The 17,363-nt window shown below is 58.6% G+C and overlaps 1 protein-coding gene across 2 annotated transcripts; it reads right to left on the reverse strand.

Moving 5' to 3' along the window:
• Positions 1-2,118: 2,118 nt before the first annotated feature.
• On the reverse strand, positions 2,119-15,465 carry ALDH9A1 (aldehyde dehydrogenase 9 family member A1). Of its 2 annotated transcripts, XM_037035311.1 has the most exons (12): positions 15,226-15,465; positions 13,302-13,447; positions 11,429-11,558; positions 10,933-11,067; positions 9,613-9,809; positions 9,190-9,241; positions 8,727-8,815; positions 7,446-7,634; positions 7,189-7,276; positions 5,908-6,049; positions 4,121-4,233; positions 2,119-2,758 (listed from the first exon to the last, which is right to left on the reverse strand). In XM_037035311.1, the coding sequence occupies exons 1-12, from the start codon at positions 15,404-15,406 to the stop codon at positions 2,664-2,666; spliced, it is 1,557 nt and encodes a 518-aa protein (XP_036891206.1). In that variant the 5' UTR covers positions 15,407-15,465; the 3' UTR covers positions 2,119-2,663. The 2 variants fall into 2 exon arrangements, with proteins under 2 accessions (XP_036891206.1, XP_036891205.1); XM_037035310.1 differs by lacking the exon at positions 9,190-9,241 and having other exon boundaries at positions 8,727-8,867.
• Positions 15,466-17,363: the final 1,898 nt, after the last annotated feature.

The following is a 17,363-nucleotide window of genomic DNA, read 5'->3' on the forward strand; positions in this document are numbered from 1 at the left end:
GCTGTCTGCGCTGCAATGGATAAAATGTAACAAAATGAGTTCCTCGGCTGCTGTCGCTACATTTCAAGGGCTCCATAGCTGGGAGCATCAGAGACAGGATGGGGCCCCAAGCCCGAGTCTGACACCCATGCATTTTCTATCGTGCCCTCTGCCCCTTGGAGGTCAGGAGGCATTTGGGGGTAACGTGCTCCGGCCAGCCCTGGGGGGGCAGCCTTGGCCACAGGACCAGCCGGGGGCCCCGCGGCCCCCAGTGAGGTTGGACTAGGCCCGCCCACTCTCCAGGGCGAGTCGGTCTGTGAGGAGGTCTCAGCAGTGAGGAGCCACCGGACGCGAGGTGGTTTCCGTAAGGCAGTGACATGGACCCTGTGCTTTATGACAACCCTAAGAAAGGAGGTGACGGTGCGGGCAAGATGGGGTCCTAACGCTACAAAGTAACATAAGGAAGAGCGTCCCCTGAGCTGGGGGCCGGGGGTGTCTGTCTGTCCCGGTTTTGTCAGGTGGCAAACACCCCTGGAGGGACAGGGACACCTGCGGAGGCCCCTCCCTGTCACGTAGGGTGCAGGTGGCAGTCAGGCAGGCAGGGCACCTGGGGACAGGTGGGTTTTCACCTTTGTAGACCTAACCGGGAGTGCCTTCAAAGGAACCCGTCCTATCTGTCACTTTGTCACAGCCTGGGCTCAGATGCCGTTTGTAAGGAGCCCCAGCCCATCACATGGTGCTGGGACTCGCATGGGGACACTGGGGCCCCCACAACTGCACATCCCGGCCCCCTCGGGCTGGACGCAGTCCAGTCTGTAGGTGGCGCTGCAGAGCGACCCTGTCTGGCCTGCTAGTCTCTGCCCAGCTCCCTTGCCTGGTGGACTGGCCTAGGGATCCCCACCGCTCTAACATGGCCATGTGCGTGGAGTCGGTTTATTTCATGGAAAGACGTGAGCCGAGCTCTCCTAGGGGGACGTTAAGAGAACGGTGGGGGGCCGTGTGCCCAGTGAGCAGACAGGTGGGTTGGGGTAGGGACGGCACTCACCTCAAGTCTCAGAGGCTCCCTTCCTGCCGGAGGTTGGGGTGGACTCGGTCGCCACCTGCTGGAGAAACGGCGCCGGTTCAATTGGCCAGCGCTTGGCAGCCAGGTAGTCCTCCGGGTCCCCAGGCCCCGGGCCTGCCCCCTTCTTACACCATCGCTGTGTGGTCTCTGTCACTTCCCCTTTGGACAGCGCGCACTTCGAGGGTCCCGACACTGGAAGTACAGCTCACCCTGCAGCATTGTGGGGCACAACTGCACGGGGCACTTACACACAGGTCTGTCGTCAAAAATGTTCCCGTGCATCCGCGGGTTGCACATCCGCAGCTTCAACCACCCAGGACGGGGAACCGAATCCTCTTCCCATTCTCAGCCCCGGACTCCCGACCACGGATCGAAAGTGCCGCTTCCAATCACCGGTTGGCGAACGCGCGGCTTCTTGGGGCCCAGGGCGGAGTCAGAAGTTACAGCAGATTTTCCAAAGCACCCAGTGGGCCTCCCTCTTCCTTCCGGGCCAAGTGCACCGTACACCTGCATTTTCCAATCCCGGTGCCACCGCCACGCATAGCACTGAGCACTTGAAACAAGGATGGTGAGACTGATGGGCTGAACTTGTATTTAACCGTAGCGAACTGAATTTTCAGCAGCTGCATGTGGCTCGCGGCTCCTGGACACAGCCCGGCCCAGAGCAGCGTCCTCAGCCGGGGCTGTCCACCAGATTCCCCTGGGCAGCGTCTTTGGAGTCTCCTGCTGCCCCAGACCAATTCAATCAGAATCTTGGGATGTTTAAAGCTTCTCCGGGTGATGGTAACGCTCGGCCACAGCCAAGGACCACCGCTGTACCGACCTGGCAAACTGCTGTACATAAGAATCACCTGTTAGCCTTGGTGGTGGGTGGATTGAGTGCTGGCCTGTGAACTGAAGGGCCCGGTTCAATTCCCAGTCAGGGTACATGCCTGGGTTGCAGACCAGGTCCCCAGTTGTGGGTGTGTAAGAGGCAACCACACTGATGTTTCTCTCCCTCTTTCTCCCTCCCTTCTCCGTCTAAACATAAAAATTTTCTTCCCATACCTTGAAAGGCACTTGGTTTCGAAGCAAGAAACTGAACGTGTGATTTATTTCATTCCGGTGCAGTGGCAGAAATAACCTGTCCACTTAACAGGTAACTGTGGTGTCACAGAGGAACAAGCTGAAGGTCAAAGACACAGCCCCAGGGAACACAACGCTTTCTCTGGCAAGTTAATGCCCACTCGGATGGACCCATCCCGTGCCCCGCCCCTCAGTGTCTGACCCCCCTGTCCCGACTGCCAGCTTCGCAGTGGGGATGACAACGGGCTGGAGCTGAAAACATGTCAGTGACCCAAAGTCATCTGTCCTGGGTCCACCAGGCACCTAAAAGGAGCACGTTCTTTGCAGGAAGCTAGAGAGAGGACACAGTGGGTGGGGGTCGAGTCTGGGGACGGGGCAGAGGCGCGTGTTACTGCTGCTCAGGGTCTCGCGGAAACGTGAGCTGCGGGAAACTTTGACTCTCTTGACTGGAATGTAAGGCACTTCTGTGCACTTTTCACCAGGGGACGACTGAGTGACGGGGAGGGACGCTGGGCTGCACTTGTGTTCTGTGCATTCGCAGGCTTCACGGCCACGTTCAGAAAATGGACTCCACGTCACCCATCTCCACGCACACGGTCTTCAGCTGTGAGTAGTACTCGATCGTTATCCGGCCGTTCTCTCTGCCGAACCCTGGGAGGAAGACGAGGGGGAGGGGAGCCACTGCTGAGGCCGTCCGGAAGGCACAGTGACCTGCAGACACGGTCACTGCCCCTCAGGTGCAGAAGGACCCAGAACCCCAAAGTGGGAGGTTGCGGCCTCACCTGCCGCATGAGCTGTGAGACGAGGCACGGGGAAGGGACCTGCCGCCCTGCAAGGCCGAGTGGCCGCCCCGAGGCCGTGCGGGAGGTTCCGAGCTGAAGGGGCGGCGTCCCCCCCTTGGCCCTTCCTGTCACCCTGCCCAGACCTAGGTAGGCTCTGCCTCCTGAGGGCGAGCCTGGTCCCCAACAGTGCACATTTCCAGGGCACAACCCTCAAAGGTGACAAAGGTCCTGACCAGGCTCTGTCCAGCCCTTGGGGTGGAGCTGACTGGGCGCCCCCTGTCTCCTCTCCCCCGAGTGGGCACGCCCGTGGGCGCTGCACCAGACACTTGGACTTGGGGAAGGGAGAGGTGGCCTGGGGGCCCTGTGAGGCCATGCCACAGGTTCCAAACTTCTCCCTAAACCAATGGTGACATGAGACCAAAGGCGCCCCCTGGTCCTACTCTGCATCAGGGCCTGCATACAGCTCATGGGGGGCCCCATGGGGATGAGGATGGTCGGGGGTCTTGTTCGGGGAGCCCCAGGATAAGACCAAATCCAACTGCCAGAGCAGCGCACACCCAGGTCAGCTGCCATTGGGGCTTCTGCGTGGGCCGACACCAGCGGCCGCAAATGTGCACCAGCAGACAAGGGGACAGGACTGGGGTCCGAACCAGCGTTGACAAGAAGCATACAAGACACAAGGGAACAGTGACAGGCAACCCTGTCCAAAGGGAGGCCCTGGGAGGACTGGTGACAGGCCTGATGCCTCAATGTCCCCTGATGCACAGACTTGCCACGTCGAGGTGACAGGCCTGGCTGATTATTGATGAAATGGCAGGAACACATGGTGGCTTAGGGACTGCGTTTCCATGCTGCCCGGAATGACAATGACAGTAACTGATGGCTGAGTGCTGGATTGAGGGGCTGTTACTAATCTCTCGTGATGAAGAAGACAAATTCACATGTGCTTTCTGAGACACTAGAGATGCTGCCCTGAACCCACCCTGCGGATCCCAGGGTGGACGACCACCGAGGCCTTGTCCTCACGGCCACCAGACCTCACAGAGGTCTCCCACCTCCGTGAGACCTGCGTTAACCGGCAACACCCACCCCCCCGACTATGCAGGGACCTGGGGGGGACCAGGAGACTGCATGTGCTCCCCGAGGCTGTGACACGCACCGGCTGACAAGAACTGAATGACACCCCGTGTCCCCAGAGACCTGGTCGGCCTGCCCCGGGCCGGACCCTCACCTGACTTCTTGTATCCGCCGAAGGGCAGCTCCACGGGGCTGACGTTGTAGTTGTTGATGTAGCAAATCCCAGCCTGCAGCTCAGCTGCCACTCGGTGGGCGCGCTGGATGTCCCTGTGGGGGGAGGGCGCTGCTCAGTCAGGGAGCAGGCTCTCAGCTCCCACACTGAGCCTGGCACACACCTAGTCGTGCATGACAGCCAACACAAGGAGACGGCCCCCATGTCCACCAACGTGACGGAGGCGTGGCACAAACACGCACTGGACCATTACTGGGGAACAGAGCGGGGCAGGGCCATGCGTGGCATTGCCCTCCAATATGAGCGAGCCCTGAAAACGTGCTCAGTGATGGAAGCCAGACCCAGAAGGTCACGCAGTGCGTCGCCCACTCACGCAGCCCACCCAGAGTAGGCAGATCTGCGAAGACAGAGAGCGCCCGCAGTGGCAGCTGCCCAGAGCTGGGAGCAGGGTGGGTGAGGCCTGGCTCAGTGTCCTTGGGCCGGGGGCACGCGCTAACCTCAGGGTGTGGGGAGGGTCACACTGCCGTGAGCACGCTGCACACCGAGGCTCGCACACCAGGACTGGGCGAGGGTCCATACAGGGATCGCCCGACAGAGCCGTCAGAGCTGAAGCAGCTCAGGGATGCCCTCCTCTGTGGCCTGTGCCCGTGTTCTGGCAGCAAGGCGGCAGCCGAGGCTCAGCCCACAGGACCCCTGCATCACCGAGCTGCCCCTCAATGGGGCTGGCAGGGCAGGGGCTCTGCCCCGTGTGGCCCTAAACGGGTCCCGGTCACCACACGCCTGCCCAAGCCACAGGCTGCACGGCACCGAGTGAGCCCGGTGTCAATGGCAGCTTTGGTGTGAGGACGATGCATTCATGCAGAGCCATCAACTGTGACAAATGGCCCGTCTGTGGGGACGTTGATAATAAAGGAAACGGTGAGTGTGTGGCAGGGAGCAGGGCAGGTGGGAGAGCTCTGTACCTTCTGCTAAAACTGCTCTAAAAGATACATTTTTTTGCTTTGTTTTTTCTTTTAAAGCAGCAGCCCCTCCATTTTTTCTTCGAAGAGAAGCTGCTCCATCAGCCACCACCGCCCCCCCCCCCCAGGGAGACTCGGGTCTCCCTTCCAGGTTCCGGACCGCAAAGCTACAAAAAGATGTGACCCTGGTTATCACCAAAGAAACGGCGAAACCCCAGGGCGAAGCAGCCCTGACAGCTGCTGGCGACGGCCAAGGACCAGTCCCAGTGTGCACACCCTGGGACACCACGTGGCCACCTCGGAGACACTCTGCTTCCGAGTCCCGTTTCACTTTTATCACCGAGGTAGGAGTTCACGTAGAAAGGTGTCAATCGCAAGATTAAAACCGGAAACACTGTAAACCGGCAGGAACAGAGCATCCCCCGTATGACGACGCGGGCCACCAAGGAATCGCTCAGAGCCTCCAGGGCGCACGCTCCCAAGGAACTCTGCCTTCCATTCGCACTCGGACTTTCTGGTCCCTGCACACACACCTCTGCACACTTGACCAGATCAGCACCTCAGATGCTCACTCAGTAAAGCAATGAAAGAGGAGGGAATCTCCACCGGCCAAGTTCATGGCTCAACGTGCACTCAGTGGCCGGCCGAGCTCTCTGGCCGTTCGGGGCCAACTACACACCGAGACTTGGGCACCAACCACCCCCCCCAACCACCTTCACAGGAAGCGTGAGGCAAACGCAGCAAGGGCATGCAGACCCCGTGTCTCGGACCCCGTCCCCCTCTGAGCTGGCAGGGGCCTTCCCCACGCACCTGGTGAAGACACCAGAGGCCAATCCAAAAGAGGTGTCGTTGGCTCTTTCCAGAACCTCGGCTTCGGTGTCGAAGGACAGGATGGACATAACTGGGCCAAAGATCTCCTCTTTCACGCATGTCATGTCGTCTCGGCAGTTAGCTGCACGGGCATAGGGAACCGGGCTCGTGAGGCGCGGGCGTCCCTGGGAAGGTCTCCGTGTCTCCGGCGCGCAAACGCACAGCTTCTGAGACGCTTCCACAGGACACGCCCAGCGGGAGGGGACATCGGGGCGCCCCTTCTGCGTGGCGGCTGCACAGTGCAGCAGCCCACGGCCTTTGTGTAATTTTAAATCCACGTTTTAATGCATCACAAGCTAGCAAGGTGACCGGCTCGCCTACGCAGGACAGTCGTCACCCCACGTCACCTTCCAGAGTGACCTGGCAAACGGGAAAGGACCGCGGGCACCATGTACCCGAGCCCAGCTGTGCCGAAGCTTCTCTGAGTGACGCTGTTGGAGAGAATTTCGTAAGTAAATGCCCACGAGGAAGCATTCACCAAAAACATACAAACTGGGTAAGGTCTCATCCCGGTTTCTGTGAAAATGTTACATATATGATTAATGATTTTTATACCTTACCCCCCTTTTTTAATTTTATTTTTTAAAGACTTCATTTATTTATTTTTTCAGAGGGGAAGGGAGGAAGAAAGAGAGGAAGAGAAACTTCAGTGTGTGGTTGCCTCATGCACCCCCAACTGGGGACCTGGCCCATAACCCAGCATGTGCCCTGACTGGCGATTGAACCAGCAACTTTTTGGCTCACAGGCTGGAGCTCAATGCACCGAGCCTCACCTGCCAGGGCTCCTCTTTTGCATAATGACTCTGTGATTTAGTCAGAATTAGAAATAGAAACGTAAACTTAGAAATAACTGAGATGGTGTTTCCTTGATATGAAACAGTTCAAAGAAAGGTGCGTTCTTAACTGCCCTTCTGAGCAATGAAATCCATGACTTTTCTCTCTAATCAAACGTGCACGTCCATTTCTTTGAGCTCCTTCCTTCCAGGACAACAGGTGGGGACAGCCTGAGTCCCCGGGGTGCTAACCCACAAGGCCGTCCCAGGGGAGGGGCGCCAGGGACTCTGCAGGTGACGGCAAACTGCTATTTCTTAAATCGGGGTGATGGGGACACACCATCTGCCAACCCTGGCTTCACACCATGCACGCACTTGACAAGAATTCTTTTCCATCCGCTAGTTAGTTCAGACGGTTTGAAAGCAAACGAGAAGAGGAAGGACATACTCAGCACGCAGGGGCTCATGTAATAGCCATCCTTCAGCTTGGGGTCTTCGGGTACGTACAGGTCTCCCCCACACAGCACCTTGGCCCCCTGCAAAAAAGAAACCACAATGCTCGCTTCGTGTCACACACGCAAGTCCCTGTGCACTCCTGGACGAACGCGTACTTAGTCACCCACCGCAGGGACGGGTGGGGACACCGCCCCAGACCCCGAGAGCCGAGGGCGTGCGCTCCCAAGAAGGGCCCCCACAGCCCCTCACCTGCTCCTTGGCCAGCCTGACAAACCCAAGGACACGCTCCAGGTGTGGCCGGTTGATGAGGGGGCCCATTCTGGTGTCTTCCAGAAGGGGGTCTCCGATTTTTATCCTCTGGGTCTGTTTCACCACCTGCTCTGTGAATTTATCCAGAATCTCCTTTTGCACAAACACCCTTGTGCCGTTACAACAAACCTGAGAAACAGACACGAATCATCAGTGTGCAAAGAAGGAAAAGGGAGGAAAATCATATAGGTTTAAACTTAAAAAAACCACTCTACTTTTTTTTTAAAGATGTTATTTATTTTTAGAGAGATGGGAAGGGACGGAGAAAGAGGGAGACAAACATCGAAGTGTGGTTGCCTCTTGCACGCCCCCAACTGGGGAGCTGGCCCACAACCCAGGCATGTGTCCTGACTGGGAATTGAACTGGAGACCCTGTGGTTCGCAGGCTGGTGCTCAATCCACTGAGCCACACCAGCCAGAGCAAAAAATACACCCTGTTTGTGTAAAGGTTACTTCCATGGATGAAAACTACCCTGTATGACGAGGATCACAACGTCACTGGGGGCACATCAGCCCACAGCACCACCTGTCTGCCCTTTGAGATGAAACTTCCCTCTTCCTGTGTTTAAATTCCCCACGGCTCTTGGGCCCTCTCCTGTTTGCTCCTAGCAGCTGCTCAGTCTGGCGCACAATCAACAGGAAAGGGAAAGAATGGGAGGGGAGAGAGCAAAAACAGTTAAGAACTCAGGGCGTAAGCCTGAGAAAAGCCCAGAGCATTGCGCAATCAATGCTTGTCTACAAAACCACAATTAACAAGTATTTCAACTCTCCCATAGACATGAACTTCAATCCTATTCAAATGCCACCAGCGGCACAAGGATTTATTCTGGGCAGCCAGGATGTCCAGATATTAGCTGAGAAAGTAAAGTGCAAGGAAGGGCCTCCGATATGGCAGCTTCTGTGCATAAGAAAGGCGGGAAATAAGAAATGTATGAGTGCCCTGGCTGGTGTGGCTCAGTGGATTGAGTGCGGGCCTGCGAACCAGACGATCGCGGTTCGATTCCCAGTCAGGGCACATGCCTGGGTTGCAGGCCAGTTCCCAGCAGGGGATGCATGAAAGGCAACCATACATTGATACTTCTCTCCCTTTCTCTTTCCCTTCCCCTCTAAAGATAAATAAATAAAATCCTTAAACAAATAAACAAAAAGAGCGTTCGAGCTGTCTGGGACCACGCGCAGACAAAGGCTTCCCGCCTGGCAGCCTATCTGGGGCACACGCACCTCGCCCTGCGTGAGGAAGTTGGCCATCAGCGCCCCCTTCACGGCGTTCTCCAGGTCGCAGTCTGAGAAGATGATCAGTGGAGACTTGCCTCCCAGCTCCAGGGTGATGGGCTTGATTCCCTTCGCCGCTGTCTCCATGACCTGACGGAACAACAGACTCACGTTCCACGCCGAGGCACGTGCACGCCGAGGCGCGTGCACGCCGAGTGGCCTCGGCCTGGGGCCTCCAGAGGAGTCACCACCGTGGACCACGCAGCCCTGTCCTCGACCCTCGCTGCGCTCTGTCCATTTAAGTACTCTTCCCGCGGACACTCAAATCTTCGGCAGTCTCAGAGCCCGAATTAAGGTCAAAGCCGTGAATGTGAAGTAACCTTTCGAGACGGCCGCTCCAGATGAGCTGAGTCATCTACCCACAGTGGCAGCCTGGGGTCCGCCCCAGGACNGATGATCAGTGGAGACTTGCCTCCCAGCTCCAGGGTGACGGGCTTGATTCCCTTCGCCGCCGTCTCCATGACCTGACGGAACAACAGACGCACGTTCCACGCCGGGGAGCGCGCAGCCCTGTCCTTGACCCTCGCTGCGCTCTGTCCATTTAAGTACTCTTCCCGCGGACACTCAAATCTTCGGCAGTCTCAGAGCCCGAATTAAGGTCAAAGCCGTGAATGTGAAGTAACCTTTCGAGACGGCCGCTCCAGATGAGCTGAGTCATCTACCCACAGTGGCAGCCTGGGGTCCGCCCCAGGACACGGGAGGCAGGGACGTCTGTTCACACCTCACCTGGGGGCCCCCCACTGCCTCTCTCCGAGATAAGCCGGGGAAGACTGGAAGTCGGGCCCCGCTGCAGGCACCGGGTGCCATTCACACTGACAGCCCTGGGGAACCTCACCTTTGCACCAGTGGGTACACTTCCGGTGAAGGAGACCTTGGCTACGTCGCGGTGCTGACACAGGAACTGGCCTGTGGCCGCCCCGCCCTGCACCACGTTGAAGAGGCCGGGGGGCACCCCGGCCTGGGTGTAGATCTCGGCCAGCAGCAGCACAGACACAGGCGTGAAGGGGGACGGCTTGAAAACCATGGCGTTCCCTGCACAAGCCCAACACACACACACACAGGTGGGCGGCCCTCTCAGAGCGAGACCGGGGACAAATCGAGTGCCTCCAGCTGCTCCCTGTGCCACCAAGTCCTCCTTCAGCAGGCGCATCTCGTTCCTCCCCCCCGGCCTCTCTCATCGCACAGGCCCCCCACATCTCGTGCAGCCACCAGCACCCCCACACCTGCGTGTACCGCACCTGACACCTGTGCCAGCCAGAGGAGGAGGTCGGATTGGGCCCATTTCACAACAGCTGACATTGGAGCCAGAGAGGCCAACGAATCTGACAAGTCCCCCAAACCAGGGAGGCCGCCCCGTTTCTCTCTGTGACTCAGGGGCGTGCAGAAGGTGGAGGGCTGCGTTCCAGCACCGCGTCCTTTGGACCCTCACAGGTGTTCTGAGACGGAGTCGCCCTCCCCACAGGCTCCTGTCTTCACACAGGAGGAGGACCCCTGTGAAGTCCACCGGCCAAAGCACCCGTGACGGGGGCCGTGGGCGTCATTTGTCTGCACACGAATGGAGGCAGGAGCTCGCCTCTGCTCCCTGAGGTTCCTAAGGGCTCCCCCTGCGCAGAAACCCACGTCCACGAAGGAGGGGCACTTCCCGGGAGCACACACCTAACTCGATCTGACTCCTAAGTAAGAAACGCGTCTCTGGCACCCGCACTGACCGCCTTCCTTCCCGGTAACAGAAACAAGTGAGACGAAGCACCAGGAGCGACCTGGCGGCACCTGTGGGTACCCCTGCAGTGTGAGCCCCCGCAGGGCCAGGCAAGAAGGGAGCACATGTCCTCTGAGGCCTCAAACGCCCAGCATGGCCTCCTGATGTGAAGAAATTGCGCACGTGTGTACATCAGTGTGTATGAGTGAGAACGAGTGTGTGTGAGCATGTGATGTGTGAGTATGAGTGTGTATGGGTACGTGACTGTGTATGCGTGCCTGAGTGAGTATGTATTAGTGGCGTGTGTATGTGTAAGAGTGTGTGTGGGGTACGTGTCAGTGTGTATGAGTGAGAATGAGTGCGTATATGTATATGTGAGTATGGGTGTGTGTATGAGTGTGCAGAAGTGAGGGAGATGCTGGGCAGGCTCGCACTGGAGGGACGGTTCTTTCTTACCACAAGCCAAGGCCGGGGCCGACTTCCAGCAGGCGATCTGAAAGGGGTAGTTCCAGGCCCCTATGCCCACGCACACGCCCAGCGGCTCCCGTCTGGTGTAACCGAAGGACCCGCCCGGGAGCTGGATGTGCTCACCTGCAGGGAAGACGAGAGTGAGCAAGAAGGCAGGTCTGCGGTTCCCGGGGCCTCGCAGACGCCTGTTCTCGCCTGGCCCTCGACCCGCCCCTGGCTGCTCGCAGCACACGGCCGCCCGGCTGCACTCTCCCGTCAGTGCTCAACATCCCCGCTGGCCCCGGCACAGCTGCTGCACAGACTGCATCCTGGCCCTCCTTCCCACCCAGCGTTCTCTAAAACCACCGGGCCTCCAGGAGATAGTCCAGACGACGTGAAACGGGAGGCGACCCAGACCCGCCTCACTCCTCAACCCTGTGCCCTGCACCCCGGGCTCTGCCCTCCTGCCCTCAGCAGCCGCTCCCAGAAAGCGGGCGAGGCTCACCGCCCATGGAGCTGGCCAGGCCTGCGTAGTACTCCAGGCACTGCCAGGAGATGTCGATGTCCCAGTGGGCCTCGAAGACGGACTTGCCGTTGTTGATGGTCTCCATGGTGGCGATTTCATCCTTGCGCTCCTGCAGCCAAGCAGAGACACGCTTTCAGCACACTGCCACTCACTGGAGGAAACCGAGGGCACCCGCAGACGGACAGTGGGGCCCAGGTGGAAGGACGGAAACAGCTTTCGTTTAAAGGAAAATAAGGGGAATGGGCCCTGGCTGGTGTGGTTCAGTGGTCTGAGCACTGGACTTCGAGGCAAAGGGTTGCTGGCTTGATTCCCAGTCGGGGCACACGCCTGGGTCCCCAGTAGGAGGCGCATAAGAGGCAACCCTTTCTTTTCTCTCCCTCTCTTTCTCCCTCCTATCCTCTCTCTCTAAAAATAAATAAAATCTTAAAAAAAAAACAAAAAGAAAAGAAAGGGAATGGCAGTGTTATGCCATTACGTGGGAAGAGAGACAAAGGCTGAGTGCTGAGCAGCAAACCCCTTCTCCCACCGAGTGAGCGGCCCCGGGTCTGAGACAGACGCCTCGTTCCAGGGTCACCTAGAAAAGGGGCGTTTGGAGAAGTGAGTGTCACACGGGTATGCGTGTATGCGTGTATGTATATGAGTTTGCATGTGCACATCAGGAGAGGCCCGTCCTTAGAGAGGTACGCAAGACAGCCAGCCGGCCACCCCATGGGCAGAAGAGGTCAGGCATGCAGGCGTTAGCTCCCCCAGAGAAAGGCTGAGTTCCCCCCAGCGCTCGGAGCTCAGCGATTCTCTTTTCAGATGCAGCTTCCGTCTGCGGCCTACGATTTCAAAGATGGTGGAGACGGCTGGGGGATGAACGGAAAAGTCTGGGAAATCTGAATAACGCCTTTGCCCCCCAAAAGAGACGAAAGGATTGAACATGCAAGAGAAAGACACCTGCTTTCATGGATTGGATCTGAAACAAACGGCAGGATCGACATCTGTACACGACAGAGGAACCAAACGAACGACAAGGAGCGAGGCTGCCCGGAAGCGAAGGGAAACAGCAGCAGCAACCAACACAGAATCTCGGGGAACACATATCCGGTGTTGGAAAATCAGTAGGGGAAACACAGCCAGGGACACAGTGGTATCGTGACGCAGCCAGCTCGACCAGGACCAGAGGGAGGGAGGGCTCTGATGCCCTCACTCCACCCTCGTCCCTGAGAGAAGGGCACAGCGCCCGTCCGGCCTGCAGGCAGCTCGCTGGCAGCAGCGGACGTCAGCGAGCCCTAAGCAGAAAGGCAGCTCTGACCCAACAGGCGCGCTCCTTCCGAAAGGGTCACCTGCTCACGTTCCAGCACCGTGCACACTGAACTGCCTCCCAAAGCCACACCTGGTCCCCTCCGTCCCCGATTCTGGACTCACAGAAACAGCCTCTGAATAGCGCGTGTCCCCGGTTTGGGGACGCTGGAGGGGCCAGCCTATGAACAGGGCAACACCAGCTCCCCCTCAGTGACCGTGCAGGTTCCCAGCCACGAGGGGGCGGGAATGTGGGTTCCGGAATGCGGAGGGGCGCCGGGTCCCTTGGGGATGCACAAACAACTCCCGGACCAGTCGGTGTGAACGCCCTCAGCCGGGACCCGCTTGGACTCCGTGCTAGTTTTTGGGATGTTTCTGGATGATTCTCGTATCTATAGATCTCCTGGCGATCTTTTGCAAATCACCTTTCTGGGAGCATGGAGAATGATGGTACAAGACAGAAAGAACTTCAAAGGCCGGCCAGTAAACCGAGTTTTCTCTGAGAGCGGGAATCTTGAAACGGCCCTCCGAGCCACGGACCTATTGCCCGGGAAGGGAATAAACGCACCCGTATGATGCGGGCAGCTTCCAGAAGGATGCGGCCTCGCTCCAGGCCAGACTTCTGCTTCCATGTCCTGAAGGCGGCCTTTGCATCCTCAACAGCCAAGTTCACCTCCTTCTCTCCTGAGCATGTGAAAGTCGCTATCACCCGGCCTAGAGACAGACAGAGGACAAGGGCTCACTCACACCGCTGCACACAGTGAAATGAGCTACTGCGTATCCCAGGTTGCTCTCAGGGCTCCTGCAAGGAAAAAGGAGTCAGTCCGGCTCCCTCGATGTCCAGGCGGCGGTGACTGAGCCGTGTTCACGTGACCTGGAGCACGGGCCCTACGCGTGAAGCACTGCGCTGTTACATAATGTTTCGGCATCCAGCCAGCTTCATGCGCATTTAGTATGTAAGGGAGCCGTGACTTCCCGCCATGTGACGCCTGGCTTGTGGCATGCATGGACTGCCCCACTTTTCCCAGAATAAAGGCCTGTCGGACATGCCCACAGCCCCTCGAATTTCGTGCCATCTGCCTGCGTCCCCCGTGAACCCGCCCGGCCTTGACGGGCGGCAGGACAGAGCCCCTTCTTGTCTTTCAGTGTGGGGTGACTTAGTGACCAGCCCCACCCCAGCAGCTCCTGGGGTCGCGGGCCCCCTTTAGGACTCTAATAAAAGCCACAGATGCCTCTGCAGAGGAACACGATCCCCTCACGTACTCAGGGAGATGGCGACCGCTGCCCCGAGCACACCTGGGTGGGAGGCGGAGTGCCCTCTTGGCCTCCCCTACTTCACAGGTGTGTTTGCTAACACTAACTGCCCGGTGAATTGCTCTGCCAGGCTCACTGCCAGGGTTTGAGAAGGGCAGGGGCCTGCAAAACCAACCAACCGGGAGGCACCGTGCTCAGCCTCCTGGGTTATGAATTCTGACTGTAAGTCCCCGGCCGGGGCTCCACGTAAATCCTCACACAGTGCTGGCGCTAACCCTCGATGGAGAGGGTGAGTCAAAACAGCAATGCCGGGAAAAGTCTCCCTGCACGCAACCAAGTTTACTTTTTCCCTCAAATACATATTTTTCCAAGCCCCTTCCTCTTTTCACTCCCCCCTTATTCCCTGTCCCTATTCTGGGGCAAAATGCAGTCCTAGCCCCTTATGGGCGCGGCTGGGACCCACCGACTGGGTGGGCCAAGACGGCCCCTCTCCGTCCCTCCCACAGGAACTCCGGGGCCTCTGCTTTCCTGCGAAAACCTGCAATTTGTTGCACAAACGGGCGACTTGTTACAAAGTCGGGCAGCCAGCCAGTGAAGGCAAGGCTATGGTCACACACAACGCAGGGGATTAACACAGGGAGCCGGTTTGACCCGCTTCCCCGTCCATGGGTCGAGGGAGGGTTGTGGCTTGTGTTCATCCAGGGGGCGGAGGGGATGCGGGTGAATGGCTCTTCCCTCCTTTCGGAGGGTGTTGGTGCCCAGGCCTCTCTTCCTGCTCGGTGGCTCCGTGAGATGGGCGAGTCCCGGCCCTTCAATGCCCTGCAAGCTGACTTAGCGTTCGGGCTGCAGGCCTTTCTGGTTTGCACACCCCGCAAGTAACCCACAAAACCCAGCAAACCAAACCAAACCAAACGGGCAACCTCTCGCTCCTTAGCTATGTCCCCCGAGCAGCGCTGGGCACCGGTTCGGCCCTACTCAGATTCCCGCACAGAAAAGTTTAACTCCGGGGAGAGACCGCCAGCGTCATCGGGGCGCCTCCTCGTCCCCGCGCCCGCGTCCCCCGCCCCCCCGCGCCGCCCCCTTCCGCCGCCGGCCTGGCTTTGGGCGGTAATCATTAACAGGCAGCGGCTGCGCGGCGGGGCTGGGCGCCCGCTCCAGGCCCCGCGCCGCCCCGGACCCGCAGGCCGCGCCGGGCAGGCCCCACTCCGGACCCCGTCCCGGCCCCCGCGCCCCGTTACCGGTGGCCGGCTCGAACGCCTTCTCGGTGCCCGAGGAGTCCGCCGGCTCCACGCGGGCTCCGCCGCGGTAGTTGAGCGGCTGCGAAACGACGAAGGTGCCGGTGCTCATGGAGGCGACGGAAGCGGACCCGAGAGTGCGCAACAGCCGGGGAAGCGCTGCCAGGCCGACCCGAAGCAACATGCGGCGGGAGGCTGCGGGCAGGGGCTCGGAGTAGCCGCGGACGCGCCCTGGGGGAGGGGCGAGACCTCACGGGGACGGAGCCTCGCGGGGGGGCGGGGCCGCTGGAGGCGGGCCTTAAGTGGGCGGGGCTGCACAAGAGCAAGGTGACAAGGGGCAGCCAGGGGCCCACCCTGCGCAGATTAAATGCATTTTGGGGCTAGCCCGGAAGCCCATTCCGATGTATGTGTTGGTTTTTCAGGGCACACGCCTGGGTTGTGCGCCAGGTCCCCAGTAGGGGGCGCACGAGAGACAAGCACACAGGGATGTTTCGCTCCCGTCTCCCTCCCTTCTCTAAAAATGTATACATAAATAAGTAAATAAAAAGTATTCCACCCACCTCCCCCAAAACACCTCAAATGTTTTCAGCAATCCTATTGTCAGTATTAATGTTGGTATTGATATTCTGAGTCTTTGGAATGGACATTCTGGGGTTATGCTAATCAGTAACTACCTGATATTTTACTTCTATCATTCCTGGGACTGAAAACTAGAATTTTTAGCATCAGATTAAAGAGACACAGGTCAAAGAAATTAAGTAAAGACTCTGTAGCCCCGAATTTGAGTGGCAAGGAGAGCATCAGCATTAGTTCTTGACGCATTTCACCCTGGTCCCTCAGGCAGGCCTGGGAATCCTGCAGCCAAGTCCCAGAACGGACTCCATGCCTGAGTCGCCAAGAAGGACCGTCCCCAGTCGCAGCCCCTGGGACTGCTCACACCACGCAGCCAAGATGCCACCAGTGAGGAGGGCCGTTTCAGAGGGGCCAGGAGCCACTAAAAAGCCTTCGCCGGGGCACCCACCAGGAAACTAGTTCCTGTGGATTGAGGTGAATCAAGTGTGTGTAAATATATGCACTTCCCATCCCACGCTCATACACGAACCGCTCATCCGGGGAGAACCAGTGAGCACCCCATCATTCTGACAACCTGACAGTCGGGCACCCGTTCTGCCTTGTCCAACACACTCACCACCGGGGAACCCTGTGGCGGCTGTGCACCCCGATTTCTCGGCCCCCCACGGGTCAACGAATCAAAAAGGGGAAGCCGATGGTATGGAAAACAGGCCTGCAATCAGGAAACCTGACAGGGTCCACAGGGAAGGCTCTCAGGCCCGACACGGCTGGGGTGGGAGCAGTGACAGGGAGGTGGGGCCCAGACCGCAGCGGCGGCCCCCCTCGGAACTTGTCTGAGAGGCCAGTGCCCAGGCGTCATGCAGCCTGGGGCCGGACGCTCTAGGTGGACCCTCTGAGGAAAGCCTGCGGCCCCTCCGTCTGAATGGCCAGCACCACAGACGGGACGCAGTTTACGCCGGCATCCGCCAACGGCGATGTGGTTCTCCTGGCTGGCTCCCGTCCCGAAGAAACACAGAAAGTTTTGATATCTGCAGACAACTTATGGTATCAGATTGTCCGCCTACAGGAGTGTCGGGGGTATCGAGATTATACCTGTGTGTGGAGGCCCCCGAACAGTTAGGGTAAAAGGCCGCCCAGGACACAAGACGACCAGGAGTCAGGAGGTGTTCAAGATGCACAGTGGGTACCTGGGTGTTCTTTACACCATACTTCCCCAAAACTTTTAGTTGTGTGCGAGGTTCTTTCCATTGAAAACTTTAAAAATTCAAAGCAAACAACAAACCGAAACAAATGACTGCAACTTAAGCAGAATTAATCCAGTTCGGTGATGGTCTGGTCTGGGGCCATCCCAACGGAAAGTGCATGCATGGGTCTCACACTTGTGCTGGAGGGCAGTGTGGGACGCACAGAGGTGTCACGTCTACGGCACACCCGACGGCACACCAGTGCGCGGCCGTGATTCTGGCTGGGGGGTACGGGGGCTCTGGGTGCTCGTTTCCAGGCCCTGACCCACTGGGGAGGGTGGCCCCCAGGGGGGAGGACCCACAGCCCGACCAGGGGCGGGAGCA

Source organism: Sturnira hondurensis, unplaced genomic scaffold (assembly GCF_014824575.4).
Source record: "Sturnira hondurensis isolate 20B ecotype Veracruz unplaced genomic scaffold, ASM1482457v3 Scaffold0022215, whole genome shotgun sequence".
NCBI lineage: Eukaryota > Metazoa > Chordata > Mammalia > Chiroptera > Phyllostomidae > Sturnira > Sturnira hondurensis.